Consider the following 16,935-nt stretch of genomic DNA (forward strand, 5'->3'; position numbering starts at 1 on the left):
GGAGGAAAACTGGGGTGGGAATCACTGCTATGTGGGTTATCAGAATTTCCTGCCTGTAATTTCTTGTAAGCTATGTATTATGGTATGCCCTATTAATGATACAATTAACAAATTATGTTTGTTTAATCTTGAGGAGCATATTTCAAAACTACTGTTCACCATTAGTTCTGGACCATTTTAATCTGTCATCCCAGTAATGGACCAAAGGCTGATTAAACTCTGGACATGTTGCCAGTTTAACACAGGGTTATGAGGATTCTTACACCATTATTCATTTTATGCTTGTGTTACATAGAGCTTTGTGGTCAGTTTAACTGTTACCTTATGGCATCAGCAGGTAACAGATTTACCAGTGGAGGGAGGACACAGTGCCATTGGGCCCAGTGAGATAGCCCCACGAAGGTCAAGACGAATGGATTCCCACCTGAGCCCAGCTCTGTAGAGTCAGAGGCCGTCTGCCAGGAACCAGCCACTCGGTAATGAGGCCTAAATACCCCACACAAACAATATCACACCAACTAGACTTATGTCACCTTTGCTCAAATTACCAAAGTAGAGGCCATGGTAAGGCACCCCACATAAAATAACTCCCACAAAGTGGTTTCCTTGAGGTGGAAGAGGTGAACCTGGGCCTAAAGAGCTTCCCGCCAACAGCCTATATGACCCAGGAAACCCCTGGACCAGCAGACCCCAGCAGGTGCACCCAGATTCTTGTTTTCAACAGTGTCTATCTGAACATGCCTTGAGTTGGCTGCCCAACTCAATCCCCACCCATTTAATTCACCTTCTCAACATCTAAAGAAAAAAGCTTTAAGAATGCAGTCTTCCCCCATTTTAAAGCATTGTAAAAATAAAAAGAACCTATTGTGAAATCTTTCAGAAATCTTGTTTTATTTTAATCCTCAAAAGAAAAAAAAATTAACAATCACATGGTGGGAAATATCTGTGTTAAATGTGTTTTTGTTGTCTGAAAAAGTCCATGTCATGCTACATTCACAGCAACACAAAAGCACTCCTAGAAACATCCGTCTTATAAAACAGAGTACCGTATAACTTTAAAACAACAATCGTATCACTTCCATGTGACCATGTTCGTTTTGATACTCTTGCTGCATAGACAAACTATGTTGTATACCATTTGAAGATCTTTGACTTTGAAGAGTTATTTCATGCATTGCAAGGCTTTAACAACATGAAAGGTAAAACAGACCAGCCATTGCTTATAATGCAAAGTAAATGCATATTCTTCCATAAAGGACCAAGCACTTTATGATGGGGCAGTTCGCAATTTGTTTATGTAAGGTATGTTCACCATACCAGGAAATGAGATACAGATGTCACTGTTAACACGGGGAGATATGTTAGCTTCTGACATTCAAAGCCAAATGGAATGGTAACAATAAATATAGAATACAAATACAAAATAAAACAGTTAATCTGTGAAAAAGACATCAGCAGCAGTTTAAGAGCATGTCACAGTGACCTATACAATTAAAAACAAAATTTGTTTCAGATGACAAGTTACTTAAACTTTGTATGGCATCATTTATACACTGTATGTTTCAGGTGTTATAATTTCAGGAAAAACTTCTTTACTTTTATGTCAGTCTTTTTTCTCACCAGTCAGACACTTCCATGAAATCTTCTAGTTCACTTATGGTAATAATGTCACGAGGTTGATACTCCAAGTTAGCTGAGTGATCGTTTTCACAAACTGAACTTCTACCAAGCGGGCTGTTTGTGTCGCACTCGGGAAAAGGGTTGCATGAGTCCCGTGTGCTGTTCACCAAGTTGTATGTCTTGGTGATGTCATTAACTGTGTCCATGTATGGTGTTTTCTCTGGACTGTAGCGATGGCCCTCGGAGTTCTGATCAATTTCGGGAACGGGAGTTCTGCAGCTGTGGTTTTCTCTTGAGGCCTGCTGGCTTTGGTGTAGAGCTGGTGGGACTGATGAGCTGCTTTCATGCACAGAGTTGACAACAGCTGCCTGGTAGTTTTGGGGAGAACTGTGGTAGCCTTGATAAAACCTAAAAGGCTTACTAGCAGCCGTGGTGACAGAGGAGAGGGACTGTGGCTGCTGCTGGACTTGCAGTTGTTGTTGAACTTGAGGCTGTTGGTATTTTTGCTGAAGCTGAGGTTGAGAAATATTCTGACCAGTCTGGCGCACGTTCAGCTGAACATATTTTCCTGTCTCAGGATCAAAGAAAGTTTTCGTTTTTACTTGAACAGGCACGTCTACGACAAAGAACTGACCAGATCCCAGATCCTGCAGAACCTTCCGCTGAGTCAATGGATAGTTGGTTGACTCTACATGGTATTGTGTCACAGGAGTGGCTGGGTGATTGACATGATGGAGAGTGGGAGAAGAGGATACATGAGCAACTGTTTGAAGAGCTTCGGGTTTGGAAGCAGGGCTAGAAGCATGTAGAGACACAGCAGAACCAGCATGAGGCGAAGGACTGGGGATAGAAATGGGGCCGGTGGCATGAGGAGAAGCATGAAAAGAGCGATGAGAGGATTTGCGATCTTTATGAGAGGAAGGCAAGCTGGATCCAGTAGCCGGAGCAAGAGCAAAGGCAACAGGTGGAGAAAAATGGGGGGAAGCCACAACATGGTGATTGGAGGAGCATACCTCATTGGAGGAGGAGGATGAAGAAGGAAAACTGGAGACTTCTTTCCCAACTCCCACAGGGTTTCCTTCTGCAGCCTTGGAGAGTTCTTTCTTCATCCTTCGAGAGGTTAACCTTTGAGCTCTCCGTAAGGCTTTCTCACTTTTTGGTGGAACAACTGGAGGTTTGCCCAGAGACCGTGACACATCACTGCTGAAACTGCATGCCGATTCGGGTCTGTCAAAATCAAACAGGCCATGCATTTCGGTCAGATCTGCTGCACTCGTCGCAAAGCTCTCCACATCCTCTGACATGCTGCTGATGACAGAGCGAGATTCGTCATCATCCGTTGCCATGCTTCTCCTAGAATAGGGTCTCAGGTGAGGGGTAGTGCTTGAGTAATCTTGTAATGAAGTCGGCGAAAGGAGAGCTGCAGACTCGCTGATAGAGGCAAAACGACTTAATGGGGTCCCTGCATTTCGTCTGATTATCTCCTGGTCATCCTCTGCTTTATCTGATGCCCCGTCAAATGTTGAACCCATTAAGAAGTCCTCTCCAAAGTTCTTATGGAAGCGTGGCTTGACGGACTTTGTGAGAGAGGAACCTCTGATGGTGTTGTCCTTTACTCTGAACATCAAGGGCTTGGCTCCTGGCGCAGGAGAGGAGGTGTTGGAGCGGGGCAGAGTTGGAGCTGGAGATGCAGCAGCATGAGGTCTGTAATGTCTCTGGTGCAACAAGTCATTGGGTGATTCAAGTTCCCCTTGTTTCTTATTTTGTTGTTGTAAAGGTGAAGGGGAGGACAACTGTTTTTCTCTGGATCTTTTCTCTCTGTTGGTTGAGGTTATTGCAAAATACTGGAGAGCATCCGTCTTCTGCGCTGTTCCTTTGTCCATCTCTTGACGGTCTCTTGCTTTTACTTTGAGAGATGATACCTGCTTGTCTTCTTCCATCTTGTTAGCTTGACTATCATTATCTGTTTTAGTTGGTGTCGATTCTATAGCATTCTCCTGTTTGAAATGTTTTTCTGTTCTCTGTTCTCCCATGATTTCTTCCTTCTCAGCAGCTATTTTCTCGTTTTTCAACATTTTCCGTGATGCCGTTTTCTCCTCTTCCACAAGACTTTCATTCGTTGGCACCTCATTCCGTTGTTGGATTCTGTTAAGTTCTTGTGTCTGTTTGACACTTTCCTTCTCTGAAATTAAAACATTTATTCCTTCTCTTGCTTTTCCTTTTGTTTCTTTTTCAGTATTGCTAACTATTTGCTCTTTTACTTGTTTAACTTGCCTTTGCTCCTCAATCAGAGATGCTATCCTTTGCTGCTTTTCTTGTGCAAGCCTTTTCCGGTGCTCTTCCACGTCACTTTGTTGTTGCTCCTTCTGTGCAACTCTCCTCTGTTGCTCCTCATGTTTTGCTTTTCTTTCCTGCTCATCTAACTCTCCTCTCTTTTGTTCTTCTGCTGAAAGGATCATTTGCTTGTCCTCTTGAGAAAGTCTCCTTTGTTGCTCCTGTACCTCTCTTCTTTGCTTGTCCTGTAGGGCAGTCTGTCTTTGTTGTTCATGTTCTTTTTCTCTTTGTTCCAATTGTGAATCTCTTCTTTGATTCAGGTCTATTGCTTTTCTTTGTTGGTCATTTGGACTTTGAGGTGCTCTCCTTTGTTGTTGTTCTGTTTTTCTTTTTTGTTCTTGTACGGTTCTCCCCTCCTGCTCTTCTTGTGCTGCCTTTCTCATTTGTGGGCCTTCTCTGAGTCTTCTTGTTTGCTCCAATTGTCCAGCTCTTCTCAGCTGCTCTTCAACTGCTAAACTCTGTTGTTCATGTGAAACTTTTGTCTGTTGCTCCTCTTTTGCAATCCTCCTTTGCTGCACTTCTGCTTCTCTTCTTTGTTGTTCTTTGTGTGCATCTTGTCTTCTTGGCTCTTCTTCAGCAGTCCTGCTATGAAGATCAATTTGTGAAGCCCTCAATTGTTGCCTCTCCACTGCTCTTCTCTGTTGTTCTTCATGAACAGCTTTCCTCTGTTGCTCCTCTGCAGTCCTTCTTTGTTGCTCCAGTTGTGCCTCCATTCTTTGCTGCTCCTCTGCCTCTCTTCTCTGTTGTTCTTCATGATCAGCCATCTTTCTTTGTTCCTCCTCTGTGATCCTCCTTTGCTTTTCCTCTGCTGCTTTTCTTTGTTGTTCTTCATATGCAGATTTCCTTCTTTGCTCCTCTTCTACAATCCTTTGCTGCTCTGCCGCTTTCCTCTGTTGCTCTTCTTCGGCGATCCTTCTTTTTTGCTCCAGTAGTGCAGCCCTTCTTTGCTGCTCCTCCACTTTTTGTCTATGTTGTTCTTCATGGGCAGTTTTCTTTCTTTGTTCTTCCTCAACCCTCCGTTGCTCTTCCTCTTCTGCTCTCCTCTGTTGTTCTTCTTGTGCAATCCTCATTTGCTGCTCCTCTGCTAATCTTCTCTGTTGTTCTTCATGTGCAGCTTTTCTCTGTTGCTCTTCTTCTGCAATCCTTCTTTGTTGCTCAAGTTGTGCAGCCCTCCTTTGCTGCTCCTCTGCTGCTTTTCTCTGTTGTTCTTCATATGCAGCTTTCCTTCTTCGCTCCTCTTCCTCAATCCTCTTTCGCTGCTCCTCTGCTTCTCTTCTCTGTTGTTCTTCATATGCAGCTTTCCTTCTTCGCTCCTCTTCCTCAATCCTCTTTCGCTGCTCCTCTGCTTCTCTTCTTTGTTGTTCTTCATATGCAGCTTTCCTTCTTCGCTCCTCTTCCTCAATCCTCTTTTGCTGCTCTTCTGCTTCTCTTCTCTGTTGTTCTCCATATGCAGCTTTCCTTCTTCGTTCCTCTTCCTCAATCCTCTTTCGCTGCTCCTCTGCCAATCTTCTCTGTTCTTCATGTGCAGCTTTTCTATGTTGCTCTTCTTTTGCAATCCATCTTTGTTGCTCAAGTTGTGCAGCCCTCCTTTGCTGCTCCTCTGCTGCTTTTCTCTGTTGTTCTTCATACGTAGCTTTCCTTCTTTGCTCCTCTTCCTCAATTCTCCTTTGTTGCTCTTCCGCTATTCTTCTTCGTTGTTCTTCATGTAGAGCCTTCCTCTGTTGCTCTTCTTCTGCAATCCTTCTTTTCTGCTCCAGTTGTGCAGCCTTTCTTCGCTGTTCCTCTGCTGCTTTTCTCTGCTGTTCTTCATATGCAGTTTTTCTTTTTTGCTCCGCTTCCTCAGTCCTCCTCCGCTGCTCCTCTGCTGCTCTTCTCTGTTGTTTTTCATGTAGAGCCTTCCTCTGCTGCTCCTTTTCTGCAATCCTTTGCTGAGCTTGTTGTGCAGTCTTCTTGTACTGCTCCTCCACTGCTCCTCTCCATTGTATCTCATGAGGAACTTTCATTTGTTGCTCTTCTTCTACTGTCCTCCATTGACGCTCCTCTGCTGCCACTAATTCTGTCTTATCTGTGGGGGAGTTCTTTGTATCGATCTGATTTGGATCTTTGTCTATATAAAGAGTCATTTGTGCATTCAGTGCTGTTTTTTCTTGTCTTTCTTTGTCTCCAAGTTTGAACATCCCAGTTCTCTGGTGCTCCCTCTCCATGATAGGAAATACTAGCGACTTGGACTCTTTGTTGACTGTGGCTGTTATCTCTGTCTTATTTGGTAAGCTTTGGGTTTTAACAGAGCGGTCTGGTGGGTCATCAGTAAACACAGGGCGTCTGCTATGACGGGTCTGTATTAACGGGAAGAACCCTTCCTTTTTATTAGGAGGGAATTGCTGAAGTGGCTGCTCTTCTTTATCCTCTGAAACTATCACCTTTAATCTGGCATAGTCTGCAATAGCTGATATTTCCGGTATTGCAGACACTCGTTCTCTTGGATTTGGCTTAGCTTCAGAATGTGTGCTTGTTAAATTTTGATTACCTGAATTCTGTCTTTCCGTTCCACAGGACTCCAACTGGTTCACCTCATTATATGTTCTGGTGGGATTAGATTGGCTTGCATACGCATTTTTTATTTTATTCCAACTCTCCATGGAACCACCAGGCTGTTTTGAAGTAGCTGTATTATCGCCAGTTTCCAAATTTTTACCCGTCAAGTTTTCACCATCAATAATTTCTGAACTTGACTGATCTGTCTTTCGTTCACTTGGATCCACAGTGAACACAAAGACATCACTGTGTTGTTTCTTGTGCAGTTCAGTGCCAATAAATGTCTCCTTTGGTAGTAACTTTAGGACGTCTTTTCCCTTTCCAGCTGTGATATCGTTAGGAGACGTGTTGCTTGTCTCCCCTGGTCCTTGCACTTGAAAATAATCTGCTTCCACCAGCTGTACACTAGATTCTGATTTTTTGTCTCCAGCTGTAATGGATTCCCTGGTTGTATTTGCATTGTTCTGTTTCTCACTTGCCTTCAATGAGTCAGACAGTTTCTTGACACTGGACAACACATACTGTACAGCAAATTTTTCTTCCAGACTGTCTTTCATCTTCTGCTCGCTGTTTTCTTGAATCGAGTTTTCAAAATGATGTCCATGATTTGAAGTCTGTAGTTTTCCTTCACTACCGGATGGGACAACCTGATTCTGCTCAGAGGCAGACCCCGCATTCGGAGGAACAGCTTTCATGTCACATTTTTCCAACATGTCCACGTTGTCTCTTTTACTTTCAGTTGGTACAACTCTGATGGCAATGTTATCAATATGCACACTAGCATCTTCTTGGTCGTGTTCTTTACTGAAAGTTTCAGTGGATTGCTGGTTTTGAGACGCAATCCCAGTGTTATCCGTACATGAATCATTGAAGGGGCTTGGTGGAGTATAGGAGCAGGTGTTGTCTTCTGGTACTGGTGAGGGATGCCCATCATTGTTACTGCTTTTGGAAATATTTCTAACTGTTGTCGTGTCGTCTTTCATTGGCAGATCGTTTTCGGCTTTATTGGCTTTATCATGAGATATTTCATTGACGAGAGGCTTTTGCATTTCATGTTGACTTCCCTCGTCTCCTGCCTCTGGGTGACCAGAGGTTTCTGACACATTTTCCTTTGGCATGTTAACACTTACATCCTTTGTGTCTTCTAGAATTGTGTCCACTTGGTGGAGAGCTGCTTGAGTTTTGGCCAAGAATTCATCTTTAGAAGAGACAGACCCGGCTTCTGGTTGTCTCTTCTTCTGTAGTTCTGCATTAGTGGCACAATCGTTGAGTTGGAGATCTGCGTTTTCAGCTGATATTTCTCTGTTCATTTCTTTCCAGTTTAAAGTTTCTTTCACATTATCTGAAAAGTTATTCTTACCAAGAGAATCTTCATTTTCTTTCATAACACAGGGACTCTCGTTAGAGTCCCTTGCCTTCACTAATACTTCTGCTTCTTCTTGGCTGGAATTCTCTGTACCTGAATCTGATGTATTGCTCTCTGCCTTTTCTGAATTGGTCTGTTTTTCATTGTTGTTTTTCTGTGGGCCACTATTTACTGTTGGATTTCTTTCTACTACAGTTACCATAATCCCCATAATCAGCACACTGTCATCTCTTACAGAGGTTTCACTTTGAGTCACACAGTCTTCTGATTCTGAGTCTTTATGAGCTTCTTCTTTAGAGGCCTCCGCGGTCACAGGTTTGGACATACACGTAGCATGTGCCAGGTCTTTTGTTTTGGTGAGAGTTTCATCATTTTCCACTTGTTGCGTTTCCCCGCTCAGTCTTCCAGATGTTTCTGTGTGATTTGCCTCCATTTTTTCGTTTTGCACACAGATGTTAGTTGTGCTCACAGAGGTGCTCGTGGAAAGGATTGTTTTTGTGGATTTTTCTGAATGATTAGCTGCTGCTTCACCACCCACTGTGTCAGAGCTCAGAGAAGAAGCAGACTTGCCTGGTTCTTTTTGCACTCCTGAAGGCTCCAGCTGATGCTTTGCTGTGATTTTATTGGACACTGTGGTTTCGTGCTTCTTAGGCACTTCCTGTGATGAGGGCCTCTGTCGAATGTTAACACTCTGACCACTTGCTAACAGCATGGCCGAGCTTTTGCCTATAAAGCCTTCTGGTAAAGCAAATCCCTTTTCTTTTATTGCGGAAATCTCTTTCTCAGCATGTGCTTTTATTTTGGAAGTCAGTATTTCCTGCTTTGTTTGAGCTTTCTCCCTTTGAAACAAAGCTTTAAGTGGAGCAACAGCCATGTCTTTGCCTGCATTAATTCGCTGATCAGTTGAATTTATATCATGTTTAGCTGAAACAAAGTCTTTTTGCAGGGAAACTGTGCTTTTAATAATATCAATTTTTTCTGATTTCTGACCACCGTCGTCCTTCAGTTTCTCAGATACATTTTCTCTGTTTGCTTTATCGCATGAATTTGTTAGAAGAGAATGACAGCTACCTAATTGTGGTTTATTTAATGGCTCATTGCAATCACTCTCCTGTACTGTCTCGTTACCGTGTTTAAAGTTTCTACCTCCCTCCTTATTCTCTGTCTCTGGTGTCAACAACAAATCACCAATTGATAACAAATTATTTCCTATTTCAACTTTGTTTTCTTTGGCTTGTTCGTTATGTTCTGCAGCTGACACTTTGGTGCTGTTTGCAGATGTCGGATGTGTAAAACCATATTTTTCCCTAAGCCTTTCATAATCATCAGTCACTGCATGAGTTTGTGTTTCCAGTGGGTGGTTCTGGTTTTTGTTGCCGGTGTTTTCGCCTGTATTAGAATCGTCTTTCTTTAAAAGACCTTCTTCTTTGGTGAAAAGAATGTTTCTCACTATTTCCTTTTGCTCTCCTCTCATTTTCTCCTTTATTTTAGCTAACTCTGCTTTGGCTTTCGCTAATTCTGTCTTAACTTGCTCAACTCTGTTCGGTTCCTGTCTGGCCTGCTGTGTTGCTGCAAGCTTGGCTGTGAGTTTAGCTGACCTCTCCAGCAGGTTTTCTGTTTTCAATTGCTCAGTTTCCTTTTGCTCCAGGTTTTCTTCCAGCTTTGTCTTTTCTCCTCGCGTGTCTTCGGTGCTGCATGTACCTGATGTGGCCTTCTCTAAATTAATTTGACATGCATGACTTGAATCTTTCTCATCCCTACCTTCCCTGATATCCTGCACTTTCATGTGGTCTGTTTTGACCTCCAACACCTCCATTTCCATTCTCTTCACGTCTATTGTTTTAGTTTGCAGCTCTTTTATCTGCTCTCTTTGTTCGCCTCTGATCTGTTCTTCTTTAACCTTTTCCATATTGATTTTCTCTGCATCCATCTGCTCTCCCTCTGCTTTTTCTGTGCTCTGCTGTTTTTCCCCAGCTTGCACGCCATTGGCCTGTTCATGTTTAACTTGGTCTATTCTGACCTGCTCAGGCGCCTCGGTCTTTGCCAGTTCGGTTTTTATGTGTTCCTCTTTTAGCTTCTCCTTTTCAGCTCGTTCTGTTTTTAGCTTCTTAGGGACTTTTTCTGTGACATTTGTTGGCTCGTCTCTTAGCTTCAAAACACTTTCTTTTTCACCCTTCATCTGTTTCTCTTCTTCCTGCTGAAAGTATGTGTCTCTTGACTTTTCTTTTTGTTCATTTTTCCTCCCTTCTACTTTAATTATATGATCATCTTTGACTTGTCTTAAATTGTGCAGCTCTTGCATTTCGAATGCAGGTTGCCTTGATGAAATAAACTTTGCTATTTCTGTTTTTGGTGGCTCAGCATTATCTTTCTGATGGGTTTTGGCCATTTCCACTTGGGGATAATGTGGTTTCCTGTGGGATGCCATCACCTGTTCACATTTGGTGTCTACAGTCTGCATGTTCTTTATCTGATTTGTCATTGCGACAGTTGATGCATTTTCTTCAATAAATGTTGGATTCGGCTGATTTTTCTTTTCAAACTGAGGGTTAGTTTGTATGTTTTCATTTGGAGCTGGTATATTTAGTTTAGTCTGTCTTGTTGTTATCATGTCCATTGTTTTGTCTGATGTAAGATTTTGTTGGCCTCTACCGTACTGATCAGTAAATCTGTTATAATTCTGTGTTAAATTAGCATCCTTTACTTGTTCTTTTTCTCCACCATGCAAATTTTCTTGCTTTAAGCGTTCCACCAAAGACATCGTCTCATGTTTCACTGGGGGAACATTTGTTTTGAGATGGATATTTTCTGTATCTTGGACGCTTGCTTGTCTCCAGTCATCCCGGGAGGAGGACACATTTTTGTAATTGTGTTTGTTTTCTTCGAGCTGCTCATATCTGTCCGCCTTTACGAACACTCCTCTTTGAGTTGCATTTCCTTTGCCTGTTGGATGTTCTCTGTGTTGATTGTTGTCAACACTCGGTCCTGTTGTATCCTCAGCTGAATAAGACTGCTTGACTTCATCTGCTGATCCATAAATATCTTGCCTGTAGGGAGTAAATGATGTAAAATATTTATTAGGATTCTGCCCATTTCCCAGCAGATGATTGTTGGAGTAATTTGAAGTTACAAAGCCACTGAATCCAGAGCTATGACTTTGCATCTGAGCTACCTGGTAGTCATTTGCAGTGTTTTCTGAATAGTGGCCTGTGTCTACTCTAGCGGGATGAGATGTCTGGGCAGTAAGTGATAGTCCGGGGGTGTGATACTGGTTTATAGCAGCATTTGTGCTTCTCAGTGCTTCTGGCTGGAAACACTGAACATCTGAATTAGTAAATGAAGTTTCGTGTTGCTCCTGACCGCGGGGCTGTTGGTTCCTCTCCGGTGTATCTAAACCTTTAAACTTGGTTGGACTGTAGGTGCTTTTTACTCTTTTTCTGTTGTCTTTCAGGTTGAAGAGCAGGCTTGTGGCTCGAGATCTGTAGCTGGACATCCTGACATCAGGAGTTGCTCCTCGGCTTTCGGCTCTCACTGGAGGATGCTCTACTGGTTGAGGGGAGACTTCATGCTGGTGTAAGCGGGATGTGTCTACATCCTGATGTTGTTGGACTGAAGGTGTAAGCTGCTGGCCAATTCTAAAGGAATTCGCTTTGTTGCTGCCGACAATGTTCGTCTCTGCTGTCAATGTGTTCTTTCCTGAGTTAAACCAACTTTCATTCCTACTGAATGTTTCTTGTTGATTTGTGGTGTCATACTCTGACATCATTTTAACCTTTTGCTGCAGAGCTTTGACAGAGCTGATGGTGTCTCTGACACGTCGAGACATCTCAGTAGAGGGTGACGCAGTTGATGGGCGGTGGGGCGGAAGTTTGTTAGTCCCCAGACTCTGTGTATACTTCCTGTGAGGATGATGAACCGCCAGCTCTGACTCGCAGCGTTTCTCCACAGCTGACGCTCTCTGGATCTGAGAGGAAGTTGAGATGGAGCGTGGAGCCGTCAGAGGAACCGGATATCCCAGGTGATTCCTAGGTTGTCTGATGTCTCTGTGACGGCTGTGTGTTTGATTTTCAAGAGAAAGTTCATTGTACATTGGCGTCTGATACCATTTCGGAAACTCCGAGTAATGCATAAAGCCTGAGACTTCCGCTTCCCGAAACGGAAACCTGTTGTAATCTCTCCATAACTGGAAGGGACTGAACTCACTGTGGATGAAGAAGTTGGAGTTGCAGTTGGCCTGTGCAGACATGATGTGTTTGGTTTGTGATGACCTCATATAGCTGTGAGACATCTGGGTCACTGCTTCTGCTTCAGAGGAATAGAAGTTTGGGTCTCGACATGAAAACGGCCCAGCAGGATGGAAGTGATGGTTGAAATTTTGCTGGTATGAGAATTCAGAAAGTTCTCTCTGAATACTCATGAGAGCTGATTTGTCCCAACTCGTCCCATCGTCCCGCTCTCTGATGTTATCTTCCACTCCTGCTACGTCTCTGTGTCCGTCAGAGTTAAATGCCCTGATGAGAGACGAGACTCTCGAGTGGCTTCTGCGTTGTTGTGAACTCAACTCCGTGGCTCCGTTGCTGTGGAAGGACAGCTTCTCTTCCCTCAGAGACTTGCCCAAATGTGAGGTTTCCACTAAGGAGTGCTGGAATGTGGCAGAAACCATCCCCTGTGTCCTGTCCCCATAAGCCTCCCACTGAGCTTCTCTCTGGATCTCTGCTCCATACATCCCTGCGGTGATCCAGTCCTGTCCATATTGCTGCACACTGAGGTTGAAATTCTCCTGTGCAGCTCTCTTTCGGTCCTCCCTTTCTCTCTCCTCTCTGTCTCTGCAGAAAGCCAGCTGTCTGTCTGAGTAGGCGCTAGGCGAAGACAAACTGAGGTCAGAGTCATTATAAACAGCCTCATCTCCGATACAAAGGCTTCTGAACGCTCTGTCCGTCAGATTGCTGACCTCCCGATCAGTCTCATCCAGGAAGGAGCCCCCACTCGACGTGTCGCTGAAGCCTCCATCACTGTGCTTCCTGTGCCCACTGCTCTTGCGGCTCGAGCGACGCTTCTCAACTGAGGTCATGACGCAGACTTACAAGAAAAAAATATTGCTTTTTAGTCGTTCGGTCATTCATGCAAATATGGACCTTAAAGTTTCAATCCGTTTTTGCTGGTAGAGCTGCTGCACCCGAACTTTGGGGCCTCTGTTCAGGATTTTCTCCAGAGGCATTGTTTGTTTCAGTTTGGCTCTGCTCAAATGATCCTTCACTCTGCTGCTTTCCTGGAAGAAACAAAAGAGAAGAGAATCAGCCCAGACGCGATAATGTAACCACTAACTCCAAAAAAAAACAGAGCTATGATTCGTAAGAAAGGTGTGTTTTGAGCGAGATGCAAAACTTGAATTGCTCTTCCTTTCAAATGTATTCAGGCTTATTGAAATTTGGCACATTTTGTCACATAATGAAAATTTAGACTATTTAGAATTTATTTGACAGACATACAGTAAAGAACATAATGGTGAATTGCAAGGAAAATGATTCAGTTTTCTCTCTTTTTCTACTAATGGAAATCTGAAGTGCATTTGTATTTGTTTTCTATAAATTGTTAGGCATCTAAATCAAAATCACTGCATTGCAACCAATTGCCTCCCAAAGTTGCCTAATTATCAAAATAGAGTACCCATGTGTGTACATCAGTCTCAGAACAAATAAAGTTGTTCTGCAAAAGTTCCTGGATTTGCAGCGTAGAATATTTTAAGAGCTTTGAAGTTATTCTATAAAACAACATCAAAATGCTAGTGTGGCTTAAAGCTAACCCTGCACATCACCCTGAACACACTACTCCTAATGTTAAACATAACGGTGGCAGCATCGTGTGGAGGTGGAAGCTGGTAAAAGATGGGCAGAGATAAATGTAGAAAAATCCTGAAGAACACGAGTCAGAGGCATCAAAATAAGCAGAAGTTTTCCTATCTGACAGCCAGAGCCACAACTAATTCATTCTCCGTCATTGCAACGTTTTATTTATGATAAGTGGTTTTCTTTCCCATTTGAACTAAGCAGCAATGTACTGTATGTGGTTCTGAAAACAGCTCTGTAAATCCTTTCACTCTGTCACTATGACCTTCAGGGACATGTTGTGAAGAAAACCAGCCTGTTGCTAGGCTCAGAAAAGATGGACTCACGTGAGTTATTTTGGGTGATCAAGATGCATCAGTGCAGGTTTGACAGCACACACACACACACACACACACGCACACACGCAAACACACGCATACAAGTCGATATTGCACCTAAAGACGGATATTGATGCAGATTTGGCAATAACTTGAAGCTTGTATATAATGAAATGCTTAATTTACTTTTGACAACAAGAATTTGGGAGAAATAATAAAGACATATTGGTTTGGGAACAGTGACGTATGACCTACCTAAACCTAATCTTGGAAAAGTCATTCTGTTTATTACAGAGAGAGCAGGTGGAAAGTAGATTTTCCTGCACCAGAAGTACTTTAAAGATTAGGAATTAGAGGAAGGATTAGAGAATAACTTCAGATAAATTTAGTAAAAAACTAACATTGCTTTATGTGACATTTAATGATGCCATAAAAATGCTTAATACAAAATGAATCAGGTTTAATGAGTGCTATAAAGTCATTTCTTTAATGATTAAATTATTGTCTAGATTTACAAATGTTAACTATACATTACACGGCCAAAGATTAGTGAGTTTAGATTTATAGCTGTGAAGCTGACTATTATATCCACATTACTTCACCTAACTTGCAGTTTCCACTCATCTATATTTACAATGGCTATATAAAATAATAACAGTAACATATCACTGGTACTATATTTACCTTTCTTGAAGTCTCACTTTTAAGACATCATGCATAAATTTGATACAAAATGTTAATATATTTTGAGGTAACTTAGTATTATCATGTGCTATCATGCGCCTAAATAAGTGGCTGCCAAGCAGACGTCACTTTGCCCAGAATATCCGGCGTGAATCATTAATATTCTCTGATCTGGAGGCCTTTCATTTCATGCACGTCTTCGCACATGCTCAGTCAGCACTAAACCTTTGACCATTTAAACTAATACTTTTGTTTTGATTTGAACTTTTTTTTACTGCTAGCTTTAAATTAAGAAAACAGTCCAAAAAAATAAGTCTGCCTTTCAACATCAGCACATCAATATTAGCAACCAAAACCACACACTTCATGAAACGTGAAATAAAATCATGCAGAGCTATGACAAGTTTCCTTACTGCGTGTTTTTTACGTAGCAATAATCTCCCCTCTAGCTGTCAAGATGATTTCTTTTCATTCTTGCATGTGGCAGGTTTATTTTTGTCCAGTGACGAGCTTGCAGCTCTAAAACCTGACACCAAAGAGGAGTAAATTTCAGCTTTGGTCCGATGGCGAACTGTAACAGCTTCATAACTTCTGAGAACAGGATGGACTAAATGCTTTTAAATGGCAGTGAGGTTAAAATAAACATCAGTAAAATGAGGTTAGGATTAAATAATTACTTTTATAGTTTTTTTTTTTGTTTGTTTGTTTTAATTTGCATTTACCTAGATTTCTATAACTCAGATTTTACTCAATTCAAAATTTCTCAAATGTGCTTTTTGGATTTTTTTATATGAACCAATACACAGCAAACCCATAATCTTACCTTCCATGTTTATAATCCATAATTAGGGAATTGTTTGTTATGTCCCTTTCTGCTTGTTTTGTCCCTCTCCCCAAAAGGAGGCCCTGTCGATCTAATCCTGAACTGTCACCTCACATATCCACTTTCTGGGAGAGCCAGGCTCTTTCTATTGAGAATAATCCAAATCCAGTTTGAGGTCCACTGTGAGATCTCTGAGGATCTGACCAGCAGCAGGCAGTGGAAGTCAGGACAGGAGACCAGACAAAAATAGAGGAGCTGTCCCACAGAGAGTGTCCACCATGAGGCCATAGAATGAGGGCTTGAGCTTAGCATGTGGCTCTGTGAGATCCTTTGGTGTCAAGTGTCAGACGGATGAAACAAACAGCCTCTAAACTATTTATAAATCTGGACAGCTATGTCTGCCATTAGCAGCGACAGCTAGCTGTGCGTAAACTGGTGAAGACGGTTGAGTAGGCGAACACACAGGGTGAGGGGATAAAACTACATTTTCTGGAGATGTGTTGATGGGTGAAGGGTAGGTGAGGGTTGCCCCAGGAGGGTTGTAATTCAGAGACATAAATAGCTCAAAGAATCACAGTGTGGTCCTCTTCACCGAACAGAGCAGACAGGAAGTGGATGGGTTATAAACATCTGGCCTTTAGTCACCACCCACAAATACATCACAGGAAAGGTGAGATTTTGTTTGACAAAATTATTCACACCTCGCACAACTTTTCACATTGCCAACAACTAATCTCAACACAGAATTTGACAGATAAACACAAAGTAGTGCATGATTGTGAGACAGATGGGAAAATCATGGATGATTTAGACATTTCTTTTACAGGCAAGTAAAACTGAAAAGTGTGACACTTTTCAGTTTTATAAATCGGTGCTTTTCAAATAAACTAAACTGAACTGAATTGAATTAATTGCATCCTCCTTTTGGCCACTTAAAATAATGTTCTTAATAAAGCATATGAAACATATACTTTAGCTGTCTATATCTACACTCTTTTCTCCCTGACCCTACTGGTGTGTTTCTTGCTCTTATGTTGCTTTTTGTTCACTAATGTTCCCTAACATTCCTCTGTTCTGAAGACATCTGGTTTCACTGGACTTTGTTTGGGTTAATCAAACTAAATGTGAATAAATGAAATACACCTGCACTCTTTGGGTTTTATTTGTAAAAAAAAAAAAAAACAATCAACCCACTTTAGTTGGTCTATGTATCATCTAAAATCTCAATAATTGAGCAACACTGAAGCTTTTGGTTGCACTGAGACAAAATGTGAAGCTTTCTGAATAACTTTGCAGTTTGTGGATATATTTTAACCAGTTGGCTTTTCGTGCTTTAAAGAAACACTTCCAATAATTTAGTTTTCACACTAACTCCCCGCCAACTGTAATTAAAGATTTATTGTCTGCTCT

At 42.1% G+C, this 16,935-nt stretch overlaps 1 protein-coding gene across 2 annotated transcripts; it reads right to left on the reverse strand.

The window, feature by feature from the left end:
• Positions 1-864: 864 nt before the first annotated feature.
• On the reverse strand, positions 865-16,108 carry c15h10orf71 (chromosome 15 C10orf71 homolog). Of its 2 annotated transcripts, XM_081616194.1 has the most exons (3): positions 15,526-16,108; positions 15,116-15,228; positions 865-13,124 (listed from the first exon to the last, which is right to left on the reverse strand). In XM_081616194.1, exon 3 carries the CDS (start codon positions 12,924-12,926, stop codon positions 1,617-1,619), a length of 11,310 nt encoding a protein of 3,769 aa, XP_081472320.1. In that variant the 5' UTR covers positions 12,927-13,124; positions 15,116-15,228; positions 15,526-16,108; the 3' UTR covers positions 865-1,616. The 2 variants fall into 2 exon arrangements, with proteins under 2 accessions (XP_081472320.1, XP_081472321.1); XM_081616195.1 differs by lacking the exon at positions 15,116-15,228.
• Positions 16,109-16,935: the final 827 nt, after the last annotated feature.

This window comes from Poecilia reticulata, chromosome 15 (assembly GCF_904066995.2).
Source record: "Poecilia reticulata chromosome 15, P_reticulata-male-v2, whole genome shotgun sequence".
Classification (NCBI taxonomy): domain Eukaryota; kingdom Metazoa; phylum Chordata; class Actinopteri; order Cyprinodontiformes; family Poeciliidae; genus Poecilia; species Poecilia reticulata.